Source organism: Siniperca chuatsi, linkage group LG22 (genome assembly GCF_020085105.1).
Source record: "Siniperca chuatsi isolate FFG_IHB_CAS linkage group LG22, ASM2008510v1, whole genome shotgun sequence".
In the NCBI taxonomy this organism is placed as follows: domain Eukaryota; kingdom Metazoa; phylum Chordata; class Actinopteri; order Centrarchiformes; family Sinipercidae; genus Siniperca; species Siniperca chuatsi.
In genome coordinates this window covers 9,131,797-9,157,299 of record NC_058063.1, presented here as the reverse complement: position 1 = coordinate 9,157,299, position 25,503 = coordinate 9,131,797, and the positions used below count along the sequence as shown (strand labels likewise).

At 40.1% G+C, this 25,503-nt stretch overlaps 1 protein-coding gene and 2 non-coding genes across 11 annotated transcripts; 2 read left to right on the top strand and 1 right to left on the bottom strand.

Moving 5' to 3' along the window:
* spag17 (sperm associated antigen 17) lies at positions 1–25,182 on the top strand. 9 transcript variants are annotated; one of them, XM_044183785.1, is made up of 50 exons: positions 1–113; positions 3,707–3,837; positions 4,449–4,589; positions 5,102–5,161; positions 5,319–5,447; positions 5,724–5,892; positions 6,112–6,324; positions 6,487–6,665; positions 6,879–7,025; positions 7,816–7,891; positions 8,009–8,127; positions 8,485–8,685; positions 9,908–10,012; positions 10,206–10,398; positions 10,578–10,790; positions 10,958–10,995; positions 11,115–11,231; positions 11,743–11,897; positions 12,071–12,180; positions 12,265–12,335; positions 13,042–13,245; positions 13,396–13,510; positions 13,927–14,067; positions 14,316–14,426; positions 14,646–14,803; positions 14,926–15,034; positions 15,442–15,605; positions 15,779–15,893; positions 16,038–16,192; positions 16,383–16,527; positions 16,737–17,185; positions 17,461–17,646; positions 18,159–18,310; positions 18,664–18,794; positions 19,067–19,206; positions 19,304–19,492; positions 20,150–20,263; positions 20,499–20,550; positions 21,059–21,167; positions 21,254–21,304; positions 21,772–21,865; positions 22,030–22,144; positions 22,362–22,401; positions 22,565–22,629; positions 23,053–23,189; positions 23,503–23,681; positions 23,928–23,988; positions 24,223–24,370; positions 24,743–24,910; positions 25,005–25,182. In XM_044183785.1, exons 2-50 carry the CDS (start codon positions 3,727–3,729, stop codon positions 25,019–25,021), a joined length of 6,561 nt encoding a protein of 2,186 aa, XP_044039720.1. In that variant the 5' UTR covers positions 1–113; positions 3,707–3,726; the 3' UTR covers positions 25,022–25,182. The 9 variants fall into 9 exon arrangements, 7 of the variants coding, with proteins under 7 accessions (XP_044039720.1, XP_044039719.1, XP_044039726.1 ...); XM_044183784.1 differs by lacking the exon at positions 1–113 and adding an exon at positions 3,554–3,601; XM_044183791.1 differs by lacking the exon at positions 1–113 and having other exon boundaries at positions 3,572–3,837; positions 10,206–10,356.
* On the bottom strand, positions 7,206–7,277 carry trnam-cau. The gene has a single exon. It is a non-coding gene; the product is annotated as a tRNA-Met (tRNA).
* On the top strand, positions 8,822–8,892 carry trnag-gcc. The gene has a single exon. It is a non-coding gene; the product is annotated as a tRNA-Gly (tRNA).
* Positions 25,183–25,503: the final 321 nt, after the last annotated feature.

Here is a 25,503-nt window from a genome sequence, read left to right as displayed (position 1 = left end):
TGCTGTTTGCTCTTTACTGAAGTTATATCACATGATTTCGGGGTATTGAAATTCAAATCTTTCAAACCCTCACCTCTCGCTGCCATTGGATCAGCTGGCAACATGCAATGTTGGTGAGTGGAATTTTAAATCTACTTTGCATTGCCAAGTGTCACTTAAACACCTGTGCACCGAGGGCAATCAGGCAGGAGTTACCACAGGCTGAGGGATAGTCAATAGTGTATCAAGTATTGAATTTAATCCAACACAGGAACACAAACAAAATGTAAATAGTTAGCATTTTATTTAAGTTTAGGTATCTTTTTGTTAATTATTTAAAATGTTAGCATGCTTACACAATAAACTAAGATTGTGAAAATTGTAAATATACTTACTAAATATCAGCATGTTTGCACTGTCATTGTGAGCATGTTAGCATGCTTACATTAGCATTTAGCTTAAAGCACTGTTGTGCCTAAATACAGCCTCACAGGGCAGCTAGCATGACTGTAGACTGCTCAGTACTTAGCACAGTAGGGGGATTAAAAACCTTTTTTTCTAATACAAAATGGGTCTCTTGTAAAGTCACATGAGCCTTTGTCCATGCCATTTGGTAACAAATGTCTGACATGAAATGTTCATACTCTGCTAGCATACTCTCCTAGCCAAGCACATGAATGTGGTGTTAAATTGGACTTTTTTACATATATGCTGGATCAAAAATGTTAACATCTTTCAATTTAATACAGTCCAGTGCAAGAACATGGAAACCAGCTTCAAAAATTAGCACAGAGATGAATCAACAACTTGACAAGGTGTCAGCAGCAGTGATAATTTGCTACGGTTTGACATTATTTACTACATGACTGATAATGGATAATGGATTGCATTCAAATGTACTGAGGATTCTATTTGTCTGCTCATTCAGTGTGTTTTTCCTCACAGCCTTCAACTTGATATTTGTCTGACTATCCATCATCTAAAAACAGCTTTAAAATGTTTGTGAGCACATGATTTAAAATTGATTGCTGCATGGGGTCATAGATACTCAGGTCCTGAGTGTAACACAGTGTAAAGAACAAGTAGTGCCTTCCCAAGAACTTGGTGTCTTATTTTGTTTACATATGATGTTGAGCACCTCTTGGGTCGATCATATTATATTAAACTTGAGTAAGACACATTTTTTTGAGTAACTAAGTAACAAGTTCTTAAATAAACCATTACGACTGCTGTAAAATGAAACAAAATAGCCCTCACAGACACATGATGTACATGTTTAACAGCAGCGTATTTCCTAAATAAATACGGATATTTTGAGATGTTGCTATGCTATTTGCAGCAGTGTGGATGGAGTGTTTTTTAAGTTTCACTCACTACAGTGTTTATCTGGCCGGTGTGTGACCTTCGTAGGACGCTGCCTCTGGAAGGTCTGGAGCTGACAATTCCACCATAACTAATGCACTGCTGGCTTCAAACATGGATTTCTCTGGTGTTGACAAGTGGGCGTTGTCTCACTTTCAACCTTTTATGGGGAACTGCTGTAAGTAGGTTGTTGCCTGGGTGAAGTCACCTTCATGACAATGGTCCCTTGCATTAACAAAACTGATCCCATGGGATTGATTGGAAATCTGTGCCAAACCATGACTTTGGTGCAGAGATGTGGTGCATGAAATTCTTTATAATAAGCACTGATGAACAGAGGAAGAAGCATTCCATGAATTCAGTGCTACTAAGTCATTGTTAACAGAGGCCCAGTGTATAATCTGTATTGAGTCATTCATTTTCAAATGGAACAGCTTTTCTGGCTCAAATAGACCTCATTGAGACTGTACAGCTCTGCACAATCCAAATAAACTTCTATCATGCAAAGGGAATTTATTGTTTAAAGATTGTAGTAAGTGTATGTGCCAAGACAAATCCCTCAGGAAAAGATAAAATCAGAAGCCAGTTTGACCCTTGGGAATGGTTAAAGCGCAACTCTGGTGTCAATCTTGATGATGTCTCTTGAAATTTCAGCTGGCACAGAAACTCAGAAAGTAAAACAGGAAATGCTTTAGGATCAGTGATCATGTTTTTCTTGCTCATTCTTTTCCAGTAAAATGTTAAAATTCAGTCATGAAGCAGTCTTTGTCTTCCCCTGAAAAGCATGAAAACAACTCTGTGGAAATATTTGCTGAATTTGACAAAAAGACGTGTATTGGATTAGAAAGGCATATTTAGTTTTATTTATAAAAATGTACATCTTGCAATTCTTATTCTACTACTGTAATTGAAACAGTAAAACAGCTACTGGGAATTTTATTTTCCATTTCAAGAACTGAATTGTAATTGCAGACCTAATTAAAAAAGTAATACAAATAATCATTATTAAGATATGTTGAAGCTCATTTAATTGTTGCCTGAGAGTGTGTAGGAGTGGTGAAGTGGCCATGACCCCTTTCAGACTTTCCTTATTATCATTCATTTAATACAGTATCTTTATATTTATTCCACTTCAGTATTCACCTAATTAACATTTAAAACCTCCCTTTCTTTAAATAGAACCTGGCCAAGGTTAAATCTCCTTTGCGGTATTGCCTGCATTATTATGGTTCAAAATAGATTTATATTTTACTCAGATTCATACAGTATATCAAAGTAGAATTAGAGACTCTTCATATTGGTGTTGGTATAATTTAACCTCTCTCTTGTAACTTGGCTCATCTGGTGGAACAATTGTGTCATCATTCATAATACAGATGAAATGGCACTAGATTTCCATTCTTAGAATGCTCTGGGTAATTTTTTCCACAGATTCTGGCGCTGAAATCAAACCAGCTGTCTTTCATAATGTAAATCTGTTTTATGGCTCAAGTGCTTCATTCAGTGACTGGACCAAGCAGAATTACTGCTCATAACTACTGTCATTAAACTTTTGATTCAATTTTATTTTATTTATATAGCGCCAGTTCATAACAAAAGTTATCTCATTGCACTTTTCCTATAGACTGTAATATTATTTACAGAGACCCAACAATTCCCACCATGAGCAAGCACTTGGTGACAGTGTCAAGAAAAAACTTCTTCTTCTAGACTTTTAAAGGGGAGTTTGTGTATGTGTGTGTATGGTGGAATCTTTGGTTAATCTTTGGATGGTTACAATTTATGGATTACTTCCTTGTACTATTATAATGATAATGACAATAATTACAATTTATGGGAAATAGTGAAATATTGTGTAAACTGTTACCATTATTTGTGGATTAATGCTTTGGCTCAGGAGGTTTGGACTCACAGCCCAGAGATCCTACCGCCATCTAGTGGAGAAAAGAAATGACAACAACATTTGACATAACAATTAACCTCGAAAAATTATTTCCATTTAAACAAAAATATTTTAATGGTTGATAAAGTATATTCTGTACCAAAATTTAAAATATTTTTTACAACAGATGATTCTTATGTGTTTTACTTTTTTGTTTTCGTAATTTGCATTACTTCTGTCCAACATATTGAAACCGAAACGTGTGCTCCTTCATGCTTTTGTTTTGAAAGTTTACAGGAAGAGTCATTTATCACTTTGGTAAATTTGACACTGTGTCCTTGCGGTTGCCAGGGGCAACACAAGCACAAGGCGACGCTGGTGGGCAAAGTCACCATTAGCTTAAGTTTTTAACTAGCGTTAATTAGATTTTTGTCTTGATAACGTTCAGACTATTTTCAATGCTCTATGTTCTTTTCAATGTAGATAATCGTCACTGATTGAAAATGCCACCAAAGCCAGCTAAAAAGGGATCAACCAAAAAGCCCAATGCTACTGGAAGCGCAGTTGTCAACAAGAACTGGGAGACTGGTCTCACCAGAGCACAGTTTGAAGAGGTTTGTTATCTCACTGACCACTTTCTTTGGTTTAACTTAACTTAAATGGTCAAAACATTTCTCTTTACACAAATTGAAACTTGTAGAGTTCTTATTACCTGGCTACACATGGTAGTTAGTTAGCCAACTTTTACAGGTTGCCAATGTAGCTAGCTACATGTTTACCCTTCATTTCAGGGAGAAGAAAGGTGGGATTTATAATGGAGTTTGTCACCGTAATTAACCTAGATGTGGACATTTTTTTGCAACAGTAAACCTTTGAGCTTTTATTTTAGCGGTGAGACGTCCAAACCGGAAGGCTTAGTTATTGATTGTTGAGGTTGTCCTAACGCACTTCTCTCCAGTTAAGCTTGCTAGAAGATTGTACTGTAGCGTAGCAGCTTTCTCACACTGGAACTTTTAACAGTGTTTATGTGAGTAACGTTTAGCTTTCTTCTATCAGTAAAAGTCATAATGAAGATGCGTTTATTTATTTATTTTGTCAGCGTAAATCCACCTGTCAATAATGGAAATAAGGAGAAGCGTGATGTGAAATCAGTGTAACCGGTGGTGGTTGATTTGGATGATTTGTATTAGTCTATATTATCCTGATATTCAAATGCCTTTTCCAGGAGTCATGGCAGGCCTGCGTGTCTTTGGTAGTTGGGAGAAGTCCAGAGGATGAGGAACTGATCCGGGCTTTGGCTTTGGCCGTACAGCAACCATTGCGCAAACTTTTCAACTTGTTGACCTGGGACAGCACCCTTGCAAAGGTATTCTAAGTTCGGTTCAAGTTCTCTTTGTTAATAGTGTCTCCTGTATTTTTGTAGAGCTCTTACTGTTGTTTGATATTTTTTAGGGGTCAATGCAGTACTGAAACTGTTGTGAAACAAACTGAAAACTAATCACTCTAACCTTTTGTGGGTCTATTTTCACATCCTTAAAACCTGGTATAAACTGAAAGGTTAAATATCTCACATTTTCTTAAATCTACAATCATTTGTTCCAAATGTTTAAACTCATTTTAGTCAAATACCTTCACGCTTTCAGCCATGTATTGAGTATTCCACAATTATCTGTTTCTCTTAGATCTTAGATTTTATAAAATCATTTGCATCATTGGTTGCCATTGTCACTGTACTGGCAACAGCATGAATAGCTGATTTAATGAATACTCAGAGTATTATTTGATCTACTTCATGAGGTACAAAAAATGATGTCAGTACAATTCTAATACCTTGTATTTTATCAAATGAAAACATTCTCTTGTCCGACTTTATTACAGATCCATGAATTGGGGAATCCCAAAGCAAAAAAACTTGATGATGTCCCCACGTTCTATGAGGTAGGCTTGGGATGTTTTAGATGAGTAAATTGATACACTCTACAGTAGAGAATGAGGGTTTCTAATATGTTGTGTCAGTGGACCAGTTTCTTTTGACTGTCTAAAAGAAACCCCATGTGTTTGTGTGCTTTGTTCTCTGTGTTTGTGTCTTCTGCAGGTTACAGAGCCTGCGAAGGCACTGCTGGATGCAGGAGAGGAGATTCCCTGTGACCTGATGGCAAAAATACTGAAGTTCCAGCTGCTACAGATCAAAGCCAATGATCAGCAGAGGAGAGAAGCCGAGCAGGTGAGTGTTTCTTCATATATGTGATTCTACGTGTTAGTTATTATAATTTAGTAACATTGTTGAACTGGAGTGGATTTTCACTCAGGTTTCAGTTGCAGTATTGTTACAATCATGACAATTTTTGCGTTGAAGGAGTCAGTGGCCAAAAACTTTTGAATCAGTATAATACAGGCTATGATGTGAATCAGAGTTGAATAGAGGGATTTTTCTCAGGTTATATTTGTTCATTAATGTTGCAATGCAATTTTGTGTAATTTTTGTTCACATCTGTGTAAGGCTGAGGAGGAGATGGCAAATGCTGGGCCTCCCTCTGCCAGCAAGGACAAAGGAGGGGCCAAGGTCTCTGACAAAAAGGGGAAGAGTCCGCCCTCACCTGTGGGACCTTCTAAGGAGAAGAAGACCAAGCTCAGACGCAGGGATGATGTTGAGCCACCAATATTCATAGGTCAAAACTCAAATTAAAACCAATTGTGTGTGTGGGTTATGGAGTTCAAAAAGCTAAAATAGTGAGAAAATACTGTAAAGTTGTCTTTGGCTACCTCCTGCTTCTACAGTATGTGTGTAGAACGGTAGAATGGTATGTGTTTGTGTACGAGAGAGACGCTAGACATGGTAATGGATTAATTCATTCTGTGTGTTTTGTGTTATGTGTGTCTGGGCATAGATGATGAACCAGAGGATGGTCCTCAACACTACATCCTGGTGTTGGGCTTCTACCAGCCCCAACTGATTGGGGCGCTTGATGCCATAGGTGTGCATGTAGCCAATGTCATCGAATTGTGTTCGGAGCACACACAAAGGTCTGATGAGCAGCAGGAACAACACACCTGTGAGGGCAATGAGCAGAGTCTGAGAGCTTCTCCAGCTTTGGATGCAGGTAAAGGGCTGTCAGTATACAGTATGCATAACTCCTTTACAGATTTAATAAGGCACATCAAAAAAAGCTTTTACATGGATTCACACTCATCAGTATACCCTTATTTTTATATTTATTGCATGTTATCTACACCATCATTTCCTCTGTGTGTGCCATAAGCAGAGGTTCATGGTGGTGTAGAGCTGGCTGTACAGGCCAGGAAGTTGGATCTGTTCTGGTCAGGTCTGAGACCAGTTTTGGACAGTGGGCCACCAGAGTCCAAACTCCATGATGTGGTTCAGCTCAGCTACACTGTCCCGGATCTCTTGCCTCCTTTCCACACACAGGACCCTAAGGCTGAGGTGAGCTGGGCCTGACAGATATGTGTTTCATAGATCTATTCTCATTGTTGATTTTCTTGCTATTCCCCTTTTGATCATTCTCAAGCTCCTTCTCCATCTGTCTTTCTCACTGTCTCTGCCTTGTTATGTTTGCTACTCAATCAGCTTCACACTGTCTGTGACTTGATTTTGAGTTTAAATACTAATCTGGGTGTGGGTGCACTTTGTCTCCAGCCGGGGATGGGAAGCCAGATCTTTGAGGGTGTGGTCAATCTCATCTATGACTGTCTGGACTGGCGCAGGCAACATCAGCACTACCTAGACAACATCAAACTCATCAGTGTACCCGCTGTTGTTGGGTTGGATCCACAGCCTGCACAGGTACACATATATGCATGCTTGTCAATCAGTATAACTAATAGTAAGGCTGCAACTAACAATTATTTTAATTATGGATTAAGCTGCTGGTTCTTTTCTTAATTAATAGCTAATTGTTTTGTTCATAAAACATCAGAAAAAGTGAATAATTCCTCTTATAGTTTCCTTTTGAAAATATTGACATAGCAGAGGATGGTTTCGATCCATCGACCTCTGGGTTATGGGCCCAGCACGCTTCCGCTGCGCCACTCTGCTACACACCCTACATGTGAAGTAAAATCAAGAATCATGAAACTGTTCCGACCCTGCCTGATATTTATTCATCGTAGCCTTCACTGCAGACTAAATGCCCACTACAGTTTCCCAGAGTGCAAAGTGACATCTTCAAAGTCTTGTCAGTCCAAAACTGAAAGATATTCACATTACTATCATAGAAGACAAAGAAAAACTGCATATATTCATATTTGAGAAGCCAGAGCCAGTGAATTTTTGTCATTTTTGCTTAAAAAAGTGACTCAACTACAAATTTAAACAATTCACACTGAGTAGATATCTTTTTAAATTGAGGTACTGAAATACAGCTACTCTTACAAACCACTCAAATTCTTACCTTCCAAGTTGGCTGCAGTAGCAGTAACATTGGAAACAGCTGCTGAATACATAGGGACATAGCAGCTTTGTCCACTATGGCCTTCATAGTGATTGGTGCATGAAATTATCGCCAAGTGTATTCGCTTTCATACAGCATGGAATATATTAAAACATATTACTCTGTGTGTGTTTCTTGTGCCAGGCTGTGCCGACCCCTCTCCCCATGACTCCACACCCCAAGAAGAAATCAGCGCAAGAGGAAAGCCCACCAGACGAAGGTAAAACCTTTCTCTTTAAAATTCTGCCCTCTCATGTCCTTGTGCATGTGTTTGAATTAAAAACTAGGATGACAAACTAACTTTCTTTCCTTTCTGTCCTCACTTCTTTGTGGACAGAGAGCGAACAGCCTCCTCTCTCTACAGATGTGGACATGCGTTACTATAGCAACCTACTCGACCAGGTTCCCCCTGAAGCCTGCTCTGTGCCTCTAATCTTGCACTGTATGCTGGAACAGGTCTGTGTGCGTTTTGTGAGTGGGGGTGTGTAGTGTGTGGCCAAATTGGTCCCTCATTATCTATGTGTGATGTCAGCAATTTGTGGGAAATATAGTCAGCAGATACTGATATAATGACTACTAATAACTACTAATAACTAAAAACCTTGGATTAAGGGGCACACTAGAGATTTGTACTGTTTGTACTCTGAAATTAGATATCATATAATATAAGTAAATTGCACTTTTCATGAAATTAAGGGATAGAATATTGTTCAGTGTTGCAGCCCCTTTGTGATTTAGCCTGATAAGATCTTCAAAACCTGTGTCGTATATGCTTGGGTGGTTTTTCCCATATCTGTACATTTGTGTGTTTAGGTGGTAATTTCAACAGAAAAGTCTTTGTCCACCCCATCCCATGTGGCTGAGGAACCCAAACCTCACAATGGTCCCGGGTTAGACTATCAGCTGGTCAGCTTGATGCTCCAACGCTTCCTGCCTCTGGTACACACAAAAGAGGAGAGAAGCCACATGATAAATAGCTTGCTGACTACAGCACAGAATGAAGAAGATAAGAAGGTACAGTGGCCTTGCACCAAAACGAAATGTATGGTCTAGCATGTGCTGGGCATATGATAGGACTGGAAGACACATGTGTCACTATTTACGCACCAACATGACAAAAATTTGTACAGAAGATTCCCTCATATATGCAGCATTGGTGGTTCAGTGGTAGAATTCTCGCCTGCCACGCGGGAGGCCCGGGTTCGATTCCCGGCCAATGCAGCACTTACTTTTTTTCCCCCCGCTCTTTTAAGCAGGAGGGGTCTGCAAAGAAGAAATAAGTGCCTTGTATTTCAGTGAGCAGGGCCAGTCGAAGGTGCTTGGACAATGGCCAATCCCCACCAGCTCCAGTGTCATGTTGAGTATGCTGTCTCTCCAGCACACCCAGAATAGGGTGGGCTCAGCTGTGTTGTGGCGGGGAGGAAGGGTGAAATACTTGCTTTCCTGAGCAGAGAGAAACCATGAGAGAGGAAGTCGGTCTCCTCTTTCTTTTGCTGTTTTCATATTTTAGAAAGTTGTTCTATTAAAAATATAACAAATTATAAATATATTGAAGTCCTTGTTTTTGGTTTGCAGTGTTATTGTGAAGAGAGATGTGATTTTTAATTGCATACTACCACATTAACTACAAATACTGTAGAGCATAGCTGAGCCACAAATACATACAACAATAGTTCAGCAGATGGTGCTATAGTCACAGTAGAGAGTAACTAACATACATGCAGACAATATACAGTACAGTAAAGTGTAAAGTGTCATCTTATAGGGATCACTGGTTCTGGTGTGAATCCCTGAATGAATCAGAATCAGAAATACTTTATTGATCCCTGAGGGGAAACTCTTTTGCTACAGCAGCTCACTATCACGTCAGTGCACACAGGAAATAGAAGTACTAGGCAAAAAAAAAAAAAAATAATACACGAATGTCATTTCCTTAAATATGTAATTTCCTTACAATGATCAATGGATTATGACATTATGAAAAATTCTACATTTACAGTTCTGAAACCCTCAGTCTACTGGGGTCACAGGGACAGGCTACATTGTATATTTTCCTTTCTTCCACTTGTCTCAGGTCTCAAGGTATGGTGTGTGTGAATTTTTCACTTTTTTAATGGAATTGTAAAACTCATTGAGGGTTTCCCGTATGACTCCAGAGTGTTCAGACACACTCTGCACAGAATGAAATGATTCACTCATTTGTCTGTGTTTTATTCTGTTTTGTGTTCTGTGTTAGAGGCTAGTGGTGACGTTTGGAGCAGAGGAGATTCAGAAGAAGTCTGAGCACCCTCTGGTTATCAGACACCATAATGAGAGGGCACAGCGCTTGAGGGATATCAGTGCAAGTAGATTTTTTTATGTCTGCAGTTGTGTATAATTTATTCTTTTTAATTTGCCATGTTGGTTCAAAATCATGAATAAAACAAAAGGAATAGACTGTATTTAAATCTAATCTTGGCTCCATTCTGTCAATATTTTTATCTTTGGACCAGAAATGTGTTCATATACTGTGTGTTTGCGTGTGTCCCACTTAGGCGGCTCAGGGTTTTGATCCAGCAGAGGTGGAGTTGTCCATGATGAGGCTGTCTCCAGTGTGGGAGCTGATCCACTCTGTAGCTCAGCAGAGAAACAGCAACTCCTGCTGGATGGCAATCAAACAGCAGCTACAACACTACTGCGCAGATGGTCAGAAACCAGTTACCTGTCAGAGGCACCCACCTTTCCTCAGTATATCCATGGCCATTGTTAATTAACTTGTTGCACTATCTCAGGGGTTTTGGCAACATTGTATCATGTTTTTTGACTGTACTGATCCAAACAGGGAATTACGTGCAGTGGAAATTTGATCAGTCTATGTTGGGAAAAAGCTCTTCAAAATGATATTATGATGTTATGATATCCCACAGATGTTGTGACATGGCTGGAGGTGGAGCGTTTGTTTCATCAGAGTGTGTTTGAGAGTATGCCACTGACCAAGCTGGACCAAAAGGGTGTACTACTGAATGCTCCTGGACCACTGGGAATACTAGAACCAGCACAGCAACAGACACCCACAATAATCCCCTGGGACAACCCACTATCCTACGCTAAACAGCAGCTTAATAACCTACGGACTAAAGGTCTGTTACTACGTTGGTTAATTCAATTACTGGGATGTTAGCTTACATACGGTATATTACAAGGTACACCTGACTTAAGAAACTTGATTTCTGTAACATCTCTCAACTGTATGTATGACACTGTACTCAACTTCAGTGCCATACCTCATAATTTATTTCAATTATAGGTCTGACATTTCTCACTGAAGATCCTAGTAACACAGAGGTATTGTTTCTATGTCCTTATTACTGGAGCTACTCACATTTTTTTTGTATGCTATAAAGAATAATGAGCATTTGTTCTGATTTTCCTCCCAATAATGTTGCATGTTGTTCTTTCTCCAGCAGATCAGTGGGAGAGTGTGTAGCCAGCTGGACTTATCTGACATTCAGAGTTGTAGGTTGAGATCTCTGTTTGACTGGCACTGTGCTGAACACCACAACGCCTCAATCTTCCCACAGGTGACCTGTCTTGTTTTTCAGGGGGGTTTTCTGTGTCAGCATGAGGAAACAGTTATTTGCTGTGTGTGTTGTCTACTGTACCTTATTTCTGTTTTTAAATATGTTAATTGTGTTAAAGCCTAATATAACTTAATCTAATTTATAATAAACCACAATCATAGCTATCAGATTTGACATACTTCACATTAAATGCTAAGTTATCTTTGTATGGAGGCTTTTAATGTGAAAAGCAGCAGGAGTTGATTTAAGTGCAGGACTTAATTATAGAACAAACAACTCACACTAAAGTTAATACACTGCAGTTGTTCAGCTCAGGAATTAAGGGGAAAAACATACTCTACCACCATGGGTTTTAAAACAAACTTTAAATGTGCGGTAGAGATAAAACACCATGAAAATTTAGTTTCAGCTAAAAACAAGAATTTTCAGACTGAAACCCCCAATTTTATTTTTTATTTTTTTATTTTTTTTACAATTGTGCTTGTATAATTTTTATTTTCCATATGTGTAGGTGCTCCAGTTAGCCTCAGAAGAATACCGCTGCTTGGACACCTTCAGAGGAAGTCATAACAACATCCTGTACATTTTTTGTCACAATCCAATGAGCCCTTATCGCCAGTGCAAGAAGTTCTGGGATGTAGCCCTTCACACTGATGTCAAGTTCAGGTCAGAATGCAAGTTCACATTTTCAGGTGTTTTCTTCTCACAGGACATCATCAGAATTATGCAGTATGAACCTTCTCAGTGGCAGTCTGTAGCCTATATAACCTGACTAGTGAAACAGTGTATATGTGAAGTGTTACATAGACTTTAAAACTCCATTGTTATCTTTATGATAGGAAGTACCTGGAGCATGTGGCAGATACTATTTCGGATTGGACAAAAGAGGAAGAATTAAAGAGAGAGGCAATGCAAATCAGAAATCTCAGCCCTGCTAAGTGTCTAAAAGGTACTGTAGCTTGCCAACATAAGGCTCTGGCAATGAGACTATACTTACCACCATACAAATACAATGTTTTTGTTCCTGGACTAGATGAAAAGGCTACAGATTCTGCAGAGGAGGAGGACACTCTGGAGCCAGTCATCAGAAAAGACTCTCTTAAAGTCAGTACCAACTAAAACTTGAACATTCACTTTCACAGCTGCCTCTGTTCTGGCCTTTCAACAGTGTTACAGTAACTCTGTTGTACCTTTTACAGAAACCTGCTGGCACAGCTAAATTAAACCTGATCCCTTCTTACCCGTTTATTCGGTTTACTCACAGAGCTGTGTAGATTGACATGCATATTGTCAGTAGTTACAGGATCTCATACCCAAGCATGATTTATAGAGCAAACCACTATACACACATGCAAAATGTAATCATCATCTCCATTTCCAAAAACATACAATACAGTAAACAACAGTACAGGGTTTTCATCTATGGCAGTTAAAGTACAGTGACGCCATTTTTCACAGCAGAAGTTTGCAATCCTGATACTACCTTACACATCAAAAAATGAAAACAGCACATTGTATGACATTTTGTAGATTCTGTTTAATCAATACTAGAATCCATAGAAGAATAAGTACAGATTCAATTGTCTAATAGTTTTTTTGACAGCACTGTATTCCAATCCATTGCATCCCTAATTATAAGTATTAAATGTTTGGCTAAGATTTGGTCAGTGCACCCTTTCGGTCCAATTAAAAATTTTACCTCTTCTAAAGCTTCTCAACCCTAGTCACTGCTTTACAGTTCCTTGAACTTCTTTATTATAAACCTACACCAATGACTTCGGTGTTTGTTACTGTGTGCATGACGTTACAGGCCTGGAAGTTGGAGCAGGAGCGGCTAAAGGAGGAAGAGATGGCCAAGAAATCAAAAAAAGAGAATACACCGAAAGGCAAGCAGCAGAAGGAGGAGGCTAGGTCACCAGGCAACAAGAAAAGTAAACCTTTGTCTAGTGGCAAGAAGAGCAGAGCAGAGACAGCAGGCAGCTCAGCCAAGACTCCCACAGAGGAACCCTTCAATGTGAGGGCCCACACACAAAACCATTAATAAACTGAGTTTATGTTTGCATTAGAACATAAACAGCAGAACATAGATAGCAGATGATTAGTTCTGTCTGCTTACAAGTAATACATCACTGTGTGTGTATGGCTGTGTATGTGTGATGTGTAGGGTTTCACGGGATACGGCATGGATGGAAAGTTGATCCATGTGTCAGGTCGTCTCCAGTACCTTTTCCCTTCAGATGGAGGGCACATCACTGTGGAGAATGTCAGCTATGTTGAAGGTATTGAGACAAAGTTGAGGTTGTAGAAAATGCTCCAAATCTGCATGTGCTTCTAAAGCACAACAAAAGTGCTTACATCCAAACAAACTCAAGCCCACTCTAATTCAGGAAACGTCCCTAGCAAACAGCTCGCCTACATGCTCTGAGATCACTACAGATAACTACATTTCAAGTAGACTCATTGTTTTGTGAGACAGCAGCCACATGTCTTTAAGAAAGCATTCTCTGCGGTAAAGACGCATAACCTAATATGTATTTGCTGTGCTTCGTAATTGGGGAAGTCAGTCATTGTAAGTGAGGTTGTTCATGAAAAGCAAAGTGCAACTCAGCTATTCCATCTATACCTAGTGGTGGTGACAGGTGCTTTGGGTGATTTTCCACATGCACCCATTCATTTTGTGCTGTTTTTGCTCCAGGTTCCAGCCTGATGAAACTGGCTGTGAAGAAGGATGGGCATCACTTCTACACACACATCAACCAAGTTGTTGTTGATCCTCCAAAACCTCCCCCTCAGCCCCAAGACAAAGAACCCAATGGCAAAAAAGAAGATTTTAAAGGTAAAAATGCTGATCATAGTACAGACCTGAGCCCAGAGTGCCTCTTTTGTAATTTTAGGATTCTTTTTATCCATCTTTGCAAAATTGTAATGTCATTTAGTGGATAATACTGTTGAACAAACCAAGATGACCTGTGAGTGTTTCTCTTTGTGTCTGTGTGTGTGTGTGTGTGTGTGTGTGTGTGTGTGTGTGTGTGTGTGTGTTTGTGTGTGTGTGTGTGCGTGTGCGTGTGTGTGTGTCCTTTTCAGTGTCAGAGCCTGTGGAGATGAAAAGAGTGAAGCAGGGCTCCCTCTCAGCAGTGTTAAACAATGGAATCCATCTCTCATACAGTTTCTATGGACCCACAGGAGAATACATAGGTGTTACACTTAAAACACATACAGTTTTCAGTCTTTGTGTAGTTTTAATTTGTATAGAAATATTTTGATCTTTACTGAAAAACGGTTAAATATTCTTATAGACTGGGCCATAATCTCACTGCTCTAAATATTCTGATTATTATGTTTGGAGTAAACAAGGATAAAATTTCTTCACAGTGAAGGCAATATTAAATGTGTTCCTGTTTGGTGATGTTCTAGTGAGTCCCCAGGAAACAGAAGGAGGGGCACCAGAGACCTCCACCTTTGTCCCCATCCCTCTCTCCTCCTCCACCCACCGCTCCAAGTGGACAGACCTGGATTCAATTCCTTCCAAGACACACAGCCCTGCCAGCTACACCAGACCTCCAGAGTCCCAGGTTCCACATACGCAATTGCTCTCAAACCGCAATTGCTACTTATTGTGATGTTAATATTACTGTTATTAGTGTGTTGCTCATACCATATGTATGTGTTCATTTTTGTGTATGATTGTGTGTAGTCTAATGTGTGTGAAGGCCAGCCAGCATTGCCATCAAGTCCATTCAAGAGTCTCAACCTGTCTGTTCCTAATGGCCTACTGCTGCAATTTCTGCGAGAGGATACACAAGGTCAGTGATGCACTTTCTTTGGGAATGTGTATACACACACATATACAGGTATATGTGTCCTCACAAGTGTAGTTTTACAAAACTGCAGAAAAGGGCTCTAGTTACTAAAGCCTCATTTCCACTGCATGGTACGGCTCAGCATGACTCAACTCACTTTTGATACCAGGTACCTTTCTCGATTTCGTTTTCCACTGCAGATAGTACCCCCTCAATGTAGGTGGGATTCTTAGCTGATTGTCATAGCGACGCCGCCTGAAACTGCTGTGACATCATCTTAAGCGCCATTTTATAGCAAACAGAGGATCGTCTGCATTTCATGATTTGACCACGACATGTTTTTGCAGGCTGCCATTTTTTAAAATCTTTAAAAATCTCACAACTCATAAACTGTGTGTTTGTGTGTCCAGGAGTGTCCTCAGAAGAGCAGGGCATGTTGGTGAAACAGGGCTTTCCTCTTCATGGCAGAGGAGTTGTATGGCAGCTTCAGGACCCTTGCCTCTCCAAAGAACTGTCCCGCATTGTCACCAGCCAGGGAGCTGTGATCCGATACATGAGAGACGGGTCCACAGAGGTAAACAAACTGTACACACATATTCATACATAGAGGCACGCATACCAGCAAATATACGACTGATTTATTGTAGAAGCTGTACAGGCAGAGCTGAACCATCAAGACTTCTTATTCAAAAATGGGGACTAACTCTTATGACACATACAAGCACACAAATCACATGTGTACTGCAGGTTCTGTTTGCAGATGGCTCAGTCAGTTTCAGCCAGGATTCTGGTCCAGTGTGGGTTCCTGACTCTGAGGTTGAGGAGGAAAACACCTCTGAAGAAACTGAGGACAACAAGAAAGGTTAGAGTGCAGCACCACTAAATACAAAACAGTGTTTCCTCCATCTTCTTACGTGATGAGCCCCCTGCTGTGAGGACAATTAAGTATCACTTTGAATGACACGGTGTCATACTGTCTTTGTATGTTTTGTGTGTATCTATACAGAACACAGCTCAGAGAAGGAGGCTGACGCTCAGAGAGGGTGTTGGTTAACCACAACTCCATCTGGAGCTCGCATCTACACTGTGGGGACCACACACAAACACATACCCACTGCACCTCTTCTCGCCTTCAAGGCTACAGACCCCATCACCCATGAGGTAATGGTGTTGTATTACTCCACAGGTTACCAGTTGTCTCCATTATAGTGTAATTATTTTCATCTTTTTTTTCATTTTTGACAATATTTTGTGATTGTCTGAGCATGTCAAAGTTTGTGATAGAGTCTCAAAAATGAGAGAGTTTGCCCCATTCTGAAAATGTTTAGCTTGGCATGTGTTGTTGTGTCAGGTGATGCTGAGCCGGGAGGATCTGATGGTTTCTGTCCAAAACCCAGACGGATCTCTAAGTGTAGAACACGCAGATGGAACTAGGATCACTCGTCTCTACCAAGACAGACCACCAAACACACCGCAGCACATACCGCTGCACACAGGTGACCAGCATACAGTGCATACACACTGTAACACTTGGCTAACATGCACACACAGCAACCAGACAGCCAGATCTGCACATGTACTGACGTAGTCATAGACAATATACACAACACACAAGCAAACGCACACTCACAAACACGCACTTACTCTTTAAATTACGTTGAAAGTTTTTATCTGACCTGAGTCCCTGTGTCTGTTACCTTTCCAGAGGAGCAGCCTGAGAGTGTGACCCTTAAATCAGCTTCTGAATGTGCATGCGGCTGCACTGAGTGTGTGTGTGTCATGTGCTGTGCGGACAGCATTAATGAGAATGTGCACATCCAGGACACTTGTGACAGTGGAGAAGATATTAGCAGGGACAGTGCAGGGAAAGCGTGTGACATGGAGGGTGCTGGACATGCTTGTACAAAGTTGAGTGAGTGTGAGCATGTGTGCGACGAAAGGGAAAGTAGTGTGTATGCAGAAGAGACTGTGGCTGAGAATGGTAAGAGGAGTGCATGTGAGAGCGATAAGGGGAGTGTGTCTTCCAAAGAGCGGGTGGTATTGGTGGAGAAGGAGGGCTGCGCCACAGTGGTGATGTACCCAGAGCAACACACGGCTCACGTCTTTTTAGCCGATGGAACTGTCATCACTGGGAACAGCCAAGGAGCCTATCAGGTGGGTGGTTTACAGCAAATATCACATCTATGTTAAAAGTTATTTGGTGTAGGGTTTTATGTTAATATAGCATCTTTCACATTAGTCAGCTGGTGTAAGTTTTTGTTTGAAAAAATGTGACTGTCCTGGTGGAAAGAGGTGCGTTCACAAGTGTCAGTCTTGATATGACCAGCAGATGGCACAAAAGTTAGATAAATACACATTTGCACACTTTGTGTATTTACCTACATGTTTGTTTGTTTGTTTGTTTGTGTGTGTATGCTTGTGCATCCAAGGTGTTCCCATCCAGTGTGGGGCTCCTGCAGATCCAAAGTGATGGGAAGTGTGTGTACTCGTCTGACCCACTTCTAACCCCCAGTCCAAAGGGTGGCACTCCTGCAAAGCAACCAGGAAGCTACGTCATGAGTCATACAGACAAAGTGGCATGTGACATTACAGACCCCGATGGAAACCACTTCCAGGTCAGTTATAAGATGGGTTAGTGTCATCATGCAAGTGTTCGAAAGAGACAGTCCTTCAAAGAAACATCTCATTCAGAAAAGTATAGGAATGACCAAAGGAAAGACACAACAAACACTTACTAAACAGACTATTTTGTATTATAGCACAATGTTGGAAACAATGACAAACTGAAAAATGTATTTGAATCCATCTTGAAACCAACCTCAAGACTCCACTCATTTCAGCTAATTAGATTGGTGGGGGCTTCTCCCTTTGCTTCACTACCTCCATTATAACAACTAATCCTCTTGTAACCCCTGATGTGTTACAAGGTTGATGTCTTATTAGGTTGAGTTTCTATTTTCAGAATTAAGCAACTAATTCAAGGGTACAGGGAGATGTTGAGACAGCCTGTTATGTAAATTTGAAAAATCTAAAAAAATTCTCTAGTGATCATATGAGAAAACAAATTCTACCACACAAGTTAATCTGCCTCTCTGAGTGAATATTCTGAGCTTTGTGTGTGTTGCAGGTGATGGAAGATGGGCAGTTATCAGTATTGGACTTCAGCCCTGCTCCAAGCACACTTAAACAGGACGAGGAGGAGCCAGAGGAGAAGGAGGAAGAGGAGGAGGACAGAGAAATCGCCAGGATTAATATAAAGCACAGAGAACATTGTCCCAGGTGGGACTATAACCAATATGTACTGCACCTTAAAGTCATATTACACTTGATTAAAGCCCTTTCTCTTTGTAACATGTTTACAGATAATCAGCTATGAAAAATTACCACTCTGAGGACATGAAATTATCAGTATTTATTTAAAACAGGAAAGGGAAATCCACAACAAACTGAAAACCGTTTTGTGGAATTTCTTTCTCTGTTAATGTTCCTGTATGTAAAAAATAGGATTTGTTCTGCATGAATACAAAAAAGCCAAACTCAGTTGTAATGAGACAATATTTAAACATTAACATTGTACTGCTGTTGTGGATGGCATCGTCACAGAAACTCTGAAAACACATCTTGTGTTCCAGGCTGTTTCTGGTGCATGAGGATGGTTCAGGTACTGAGCTACTGAGCTCTCAAAGCGTAGAGGAACTACTCTACCAGGCATACTCTGACCCTACCATAGCACTGCAGAGGGAACCACTGCCTGACACACAAGGTGCCCAGTTGAATATCTTAAAAATCAAGAAACTTAATACTTCTAAAATAGAATGTTAGAGGTTGATTTAATTGCAACTGTTTAATTATTTGATCTAGCCAAATTTTAGATAAAAGCATAATATCTTTCCTTTATATGTAGGTAATTTACTGACTCTTGAGTTGAGTGCACTTTTCTCATTCTATTATCTATCAAAAGAGGAACAAAGAGGGAAAGACATCTCAATCTCCAAAAAATAATATAAAGTTTGTGTATGTTTGTGACTGTGACAGATGAGTTCGGCATTACCATCCTAAAGCCCGGCCACCAGAGTGTGTGGTCCCAGTGGTTGCTAGGGAAACAGAACCCTGACATCACCCCTCCCAACCTCAGAAACCGCAGCTGGCATGACTTCCCCAGAATAGAGGTACAGGTACATATACACATATTGTATATGCACACACAGGCAAACAACACACTCAGGGCCAGACACTGACATTTTCCTCCCTCTGTCTTTCTCTCTATTCCAGAAGAAGAGCCCAGGTCCTCCATTTGGTACTGACATGGGACGAGGTTTGACTCTGAGAGAGCGCTCTGGTGGTTCTGCAGCACAGTGTCAACCTGTCAGGAGCTGTCCTAAAGTCCTGGAGATGAGGGAACTATACCAGCACCGACCATTCACCACACCACTCAAAAATACTGTAGACACACGACTGAAGGTAAAACAAACCCATGTATGTGGTCATATGGCTCACAGCCAAAGTTTTGCTAAAATAAGTAGGTAAAAAGGATACATTGGCACCATTATCTCTTATTTGTTTAGAGTGGAATAGGGCTTATAATGTAGATAATGATGAAGGAAACAAAGCTTTCTGAAGTACTGAATCACTATGAGGCAATTGTGTTGAAAATGGTTCACTGTTTCGAAGCATTTGATACAGTCAAAGATGGCGACATCTGCTGGCAAAACTCTTAGTATTGCATTCATATAGATGGATTAAAGCTGTGACCACGATGAAACAGTCAGAAAGTGGTTTTACTGCTTTCATTACTGTTATTTTGTTCAATAAAGCTTGTATTATAAAAACAGTTCACTTTTGTAAACAGAGTCTACAGCTAAATGCTGAGGCAGATTGACAAGAACATCCCGTATTCAAAACCACTGCGACACCTCTCTGATACTGTGGTCACGGCATTTTTGGCGTGGTGAAGGATGGCATCGAAAAATATCTCTCCGCGATACTTTGAAAGGCCGATGCTGTGTCAAAAAGTTTGGTTCAAGCGTAACATCACTAACTGTAGAAAATAGCAGACTTCCTTAAATATGTTTTTTTGCCTGGATCCTGACAAATGTTGAAATGTGGCTTTCACTGCAGACATACATAGAGAGTTTGATGGAGAAGGAGCAGCGATCAGAGGAGATAAAAGTTAAAGACCCTCGTACTGAGGAGGAGAGTGTTCGTGCCAGTGTTCTGCTCAACCTGGTCCTGGTCAGCGCGCGCACACACACACACACACAAAAGCACACATACAGTATAATGCACAGTGGGTATATTCCCACATGCCTTTACCTTGACTGATATGTCACTGTATAACAGGCAGAAAGGTGTTATCATGAGGATCTTTCCCCACTGCAAACTGAGATCTAAGACAGAATTCTACAAATAATATTAATATAATAATGATGTACAAAATAATGTAAATTATTAATAATGTATTTTATAGTCTTTTGCAGAAGAAGAGGCTGCAGGTCACACCTTTGACAAGAGGACTTCAGGTGGGCAACTGCTTTTTGCAGTTGTGTAGGCTGTGTTTGAACAATGTATTGTGTTATAAGTCTGCTGAAATATAATTTACACTTGTAATTCTCTCGTTTCCTTTATTCACTTTTAACTAATTACGCACAGCTATTTAATTGTAATTATTTTTAATTAGCCCAATTAAATGTTTATCAGTTAGTGGGAATGTTTCCAGTCACTTTTTGCATGACAAAAATTGGGACAAAAATTGTCTCTAATGAGTGAAATGATGGTGCATTAGAGGTCTGGATGAGGTTATTGTCACAGGGTCAAAATATTATTGGAAAACTATGCATTAACATAAAATGAATTATTTAATTTTTGTAAAATTGAAGTGACAATGACAGAGGTACTGGAGGTTTCATGTAAAATACTGAATAGTTAGAGTTAAGTAGTATGTGTGATTTAGTTTTAGTTTGGTGTTAAGGGGTCAGAACACTTTGGCAAATGTACACTTCTCCTATCTCCCTCTGTGTGTATCCACAGCGGACATAGCCAATCTGTACACCCAAGGAGTTGGAACCCCAATGGAGCAGTCGGATGTTTCAGAAGACACAGCCACAGTAGCTAGTGACAGGTTGGAGAGATTAAAATGGCATGTATGAATAGATAACGTAACACTCTCTAAAGTGACAGTTGCATGTATTTAAACTGTATTAATATCCTCTTAATCCTATCCAGTTATGCTAATGAAAAGGAGTCAAAATGGACTGAAAGACTTGCACAATACAGGTAAATGTAGCTTTCTTTCAAACGCTATTTTGTGATTCTGTGTGAAGAATTAACCACCACCTTGACATTTAGTAGCTTCACCAAGTTAAAAAAAAAAAACAATGATTCAAGTAAAGATTTTCTGTTTCAACATATACAGAAACACTTAAACACATTTAAACTGTTTTTATGAGTTATAGTCAACTCGTCACACCACACATTTGCAGTCACACTGGTATGTGTGAATTGAGGAAATGGCTTTTAGCCCATTATTTTCTGCATGGCTGCTGCTGTGATTCTCCTTTGAAGGGAATTATTTGTAAGAAAACTACAGCATCTACTGCAGTACGACTATAAGTAGGGTGCAGGATAGATAATGGAAAACTGTGGGAAATGATGGTACTACCATGGCTACAAGTACATTCTATTTGCACTAGCAGCCATCCACTCGTCAATAATTTCCTTTGTAATTTTCATGTGTACGTCAGACAGGAGATGTGTGAGGAGCAGGCTTATAGAGAGGCTCTGAGGAAGAAGAACATTGTTCCTTTTTTCCACCCAGAAAATATTCCATTATACCAGGTACCTGTACCTGTTCACTTCAATATATAATATATTTAAATTTTGAGTCAGCATTATTATGATAAAACTCTTAAGTCTAAACACACACTGATCCATCATTTCTGACATTACATAGAAAAATACACAATGTTCAGCAAGAGACAGCACTGTCGCTTGTTTTCCAGAACCTGCTACAGCACCATACATCAGACATGATGAGGAATCTATCCATGGATCTCCCTCCGATCCCCAAGTCAGACAGTGGCGAGGCCTTCCTGAAAGATGCCCCACAAGAGAACAGTAAGTTATTATACTGACAGTATTTACTAGGAGCTGCTAAGATGAAACTCATTTTAAAGGTTGTCCTGTTGGGAATCTGTACAGAGAAACTGAGACTTAATTGAATTATTTTATCTGTACTGTCTATTTTAAAGCAACTGTAGACGTACATAAAAACCATTAACTGTAAATTCAGAAACATGCATACTGTGTAATATACTATATTTGTGTTCTGCAGCTCCACGACCCTTAAACCCAACACCCTCTCAATCTGCAAGGTAATGAAGAGGATGTTATGGACTGTTTTTTTTTCTGTGTTTCATTTTGCTTAGTTGTAGTGAATCACAAAACATTATATCTGTTCGTCTTTATTTCATAAATTGCTCGTCCAAATTATGTTTATGTGACATGGCTTGACCTCTCCTGGTGTTTTGCTCTCAGTCATGCAGCAGGAAGTGACAGGATGCTTGCAAAAAGACCCACCAACCCCACGCCTCAGACTGCCGGTTTGTTCTCTGCCTTCCTCTGTTCTTTTATATCGAAATGTGTTTCCCAATCAGTGACCTCACCAGGAATGTGTCAAATGCCGGTACAGGGCAGAATTAACCTCAAACCGTCGCGGAAAAGGTAAAATAAATCAGGAACATTGCAGGGACATTTTTCAGGAGATAGTCTAAATTCTATTTAAAACATCATCAGGCAAGAAAGTTTGTTAAACCTGTCCCATTTCTCGTTGGCATTGTACAGAGACCTGCAGTACTAGCAAAACCTACTTTCTGTTCCGTTTGAGGGTGTTGGTCATGAACTCCAAGAATGCATATGATTCACAGTCACTGATTTCCAGATTATTTCCAGGCTGGAGGTAAGGTGGATTGAGCACTTTAAATTGCATTAATGGATGAATGACCATGTCTATGTGTCTATGCCAGGTGAAAGCAGTCTGAAGGGTTCATCTGGGCAACATAAGTCAGTCCAGGTGGATGTGACTGGAAAGCCCAGGAGGACTAAAGTCAGACTACCAACCTCGATCCTCAGCTCTAAACCCTGCAGCAAACCAAATCAACAGGTACCTAAACATTCACATGACAACACTTACTCTGCCATATATCATTGCATGTCAGAACTTTCCTACAAAAAAGATTGCTTATGAAAATGTGATTCATGTCATCAAATCACCTGTGTTTGAGTAAAGTGACCTCTAGAGGTGGTGATATGCCACTGTAGAACATGTTTGCAGAATTCAGATACTTCACCATGTTTCTGCTGTGCAGCCCATAATCAGCCCTAGATATCCTGTAATCATACTGTACACATGCTTCTCTACACATACTGTTGATACACACATTCACACATCACTCCGTTTGTGTCCCCTATTCCAGTTCCTGTCAGTGGAAGAGCCAGTGAGGAGGAAGTGTCGAACTATTTCTCTGACCGACCCAAATGTCATAGTGAGGGGATTCCAGCTCGTGCCGTCCAGGGTTGACTTTGGTGCACTACAGGAGGGCACCTCCTCGGCCATCACTGTGGTGATGAAGAATGTGGGTGTTGACACCTGCAGGTAAAACACCAGATTATGGATAGATGGAAGCATGGATACATAGATGCATAAATGTAAGCTTCGAAAACCAGGAAATAATTATTAGTTTAGTTGCAGCCTTACAACTGGTTTCATATGTCCTTTAGTATGTCAGAAAGAAGTGAGTGCTGTGGTAGGTGCAGGCAATTTGTGGGTCACCTTCAAGTCCAAAGGGAAAACTTTGACCTGGAACTATTTGCGGTTTGTTTTGATCCGTCTCTCTGCAAGGTTCCATGTGAAACAGCCTCCTCCTGCTACAGGCCTCCGGGTCATCTACAATCCTGGGCCTGTAAGTTTCCAGCTGGATGTTATGATTAAATGTTAATGTTAATATCTGAATTAGCCTTTTTTTTCTAGTTAACTTATATTGGATAAATACATGTTTAGTATAATTTATATTTCTAAAGATACATATTTTAACTTCATTAGGAAAAGTTATCATCTACCCCTTAGTTGTTAATGTGTTGCATGTGTTAGTAATGAAATAAAAACTACATTTGCGGTGTGCTGTATGTCTGTCTAGGTGGCTGCCGGTTTGCATGTTGAACTGCAGGTTCAGCTGTTGGCTGTGTGTGCAGTCCAAGCAGGAGAGGTAGAGCCAAAGAAGTACATCTCCCAGGATATTATCATCCACACTGAGACAGACATCTTCTACCTGCCTGTCACTGCTAATATCCTTTGGACACATCAAGAAATGTTTCACTTTTGAAGAAACATTTTGCTTTATAGCCTTAGTTTTTAGAAGCAACTATTCTTAATCATTAGTTCAGCATACCCTCATGTACTCTGGCTCATTTTCCAGCCTTGTTTTTTTTTTCGTTTTTTAGATAAAAATAGTCACAGCACTAGCATGTGGGTAAGGATTCAGACAGGTTAACAACAGAGGTAATGAATGGAATTTCCTCTGAGGAAGGAAACTGAGTTAATTCAAGTGTAATTGAAGACTAAATGGAGTGAAATTTCCAAAGATTTAACCAGGCGGAGTGGCTCAGCCAGGTCTATAGAGGAAGCATACGGTGATCTTGGTCCTTAAATAATTTCACCCATCCTTCCTGAGAGATTATATGACATTTGGCTCAAGGACCACACCAGTGCACACAACAAGAAAGGCTCCAGGGTACGTCAACTGTCTTCCAGCCTCCCAGTGGGACGGGGGGCTGTACAACCCCACAGACCCAGTACCATCCTGACCAGTCCCTCTGCAAGCACGGGTCAGTATCTTGTACTAATAAAATAAACAGAAATTTCACATGTGGATAGAAAGCAGTCATAATCTCTGAACCAGTTTTTGTTTGTAAATTTCAGGGCACCCTAGTCCATGAGGAATACCCATCACCAATCTCTGATCAGATTTCACATCATTCAAGTCTTCATTCTATCATCATCCTACCACATTCCTCTGTTTTATTCCACAAAAATGAAATATTTTAGTGGATTTTTATATCTTCCTCTGTTCCAAATAAAATCTTTATCAACACTGAAATAATTGCAGCAAGTGAATTTTGGGCTTTTGTGTATACATATTTGATGTGTGTGGCCAAAAGACATCAAACAAGACATCTTGATGCCCATTTTAAATAGGAGTCTGATGCGTGCCTCTGTGTGTGTGCGCGTGTCTGTCTCTACAGGGGAGACTCGCGCCTGCGCGTGTGCTCAGGTGAACAGATGGGGGTGGGGATGTTGGTATATGACGTCAACGGAGACCCAATGCAAGGTGCAACCCTGGCAAAACAAAGTTGAATAATGACAATAATCCCTGCTATCAGTTTTTGTATTTTGATGCCAATATTCCGTATTTATCTTC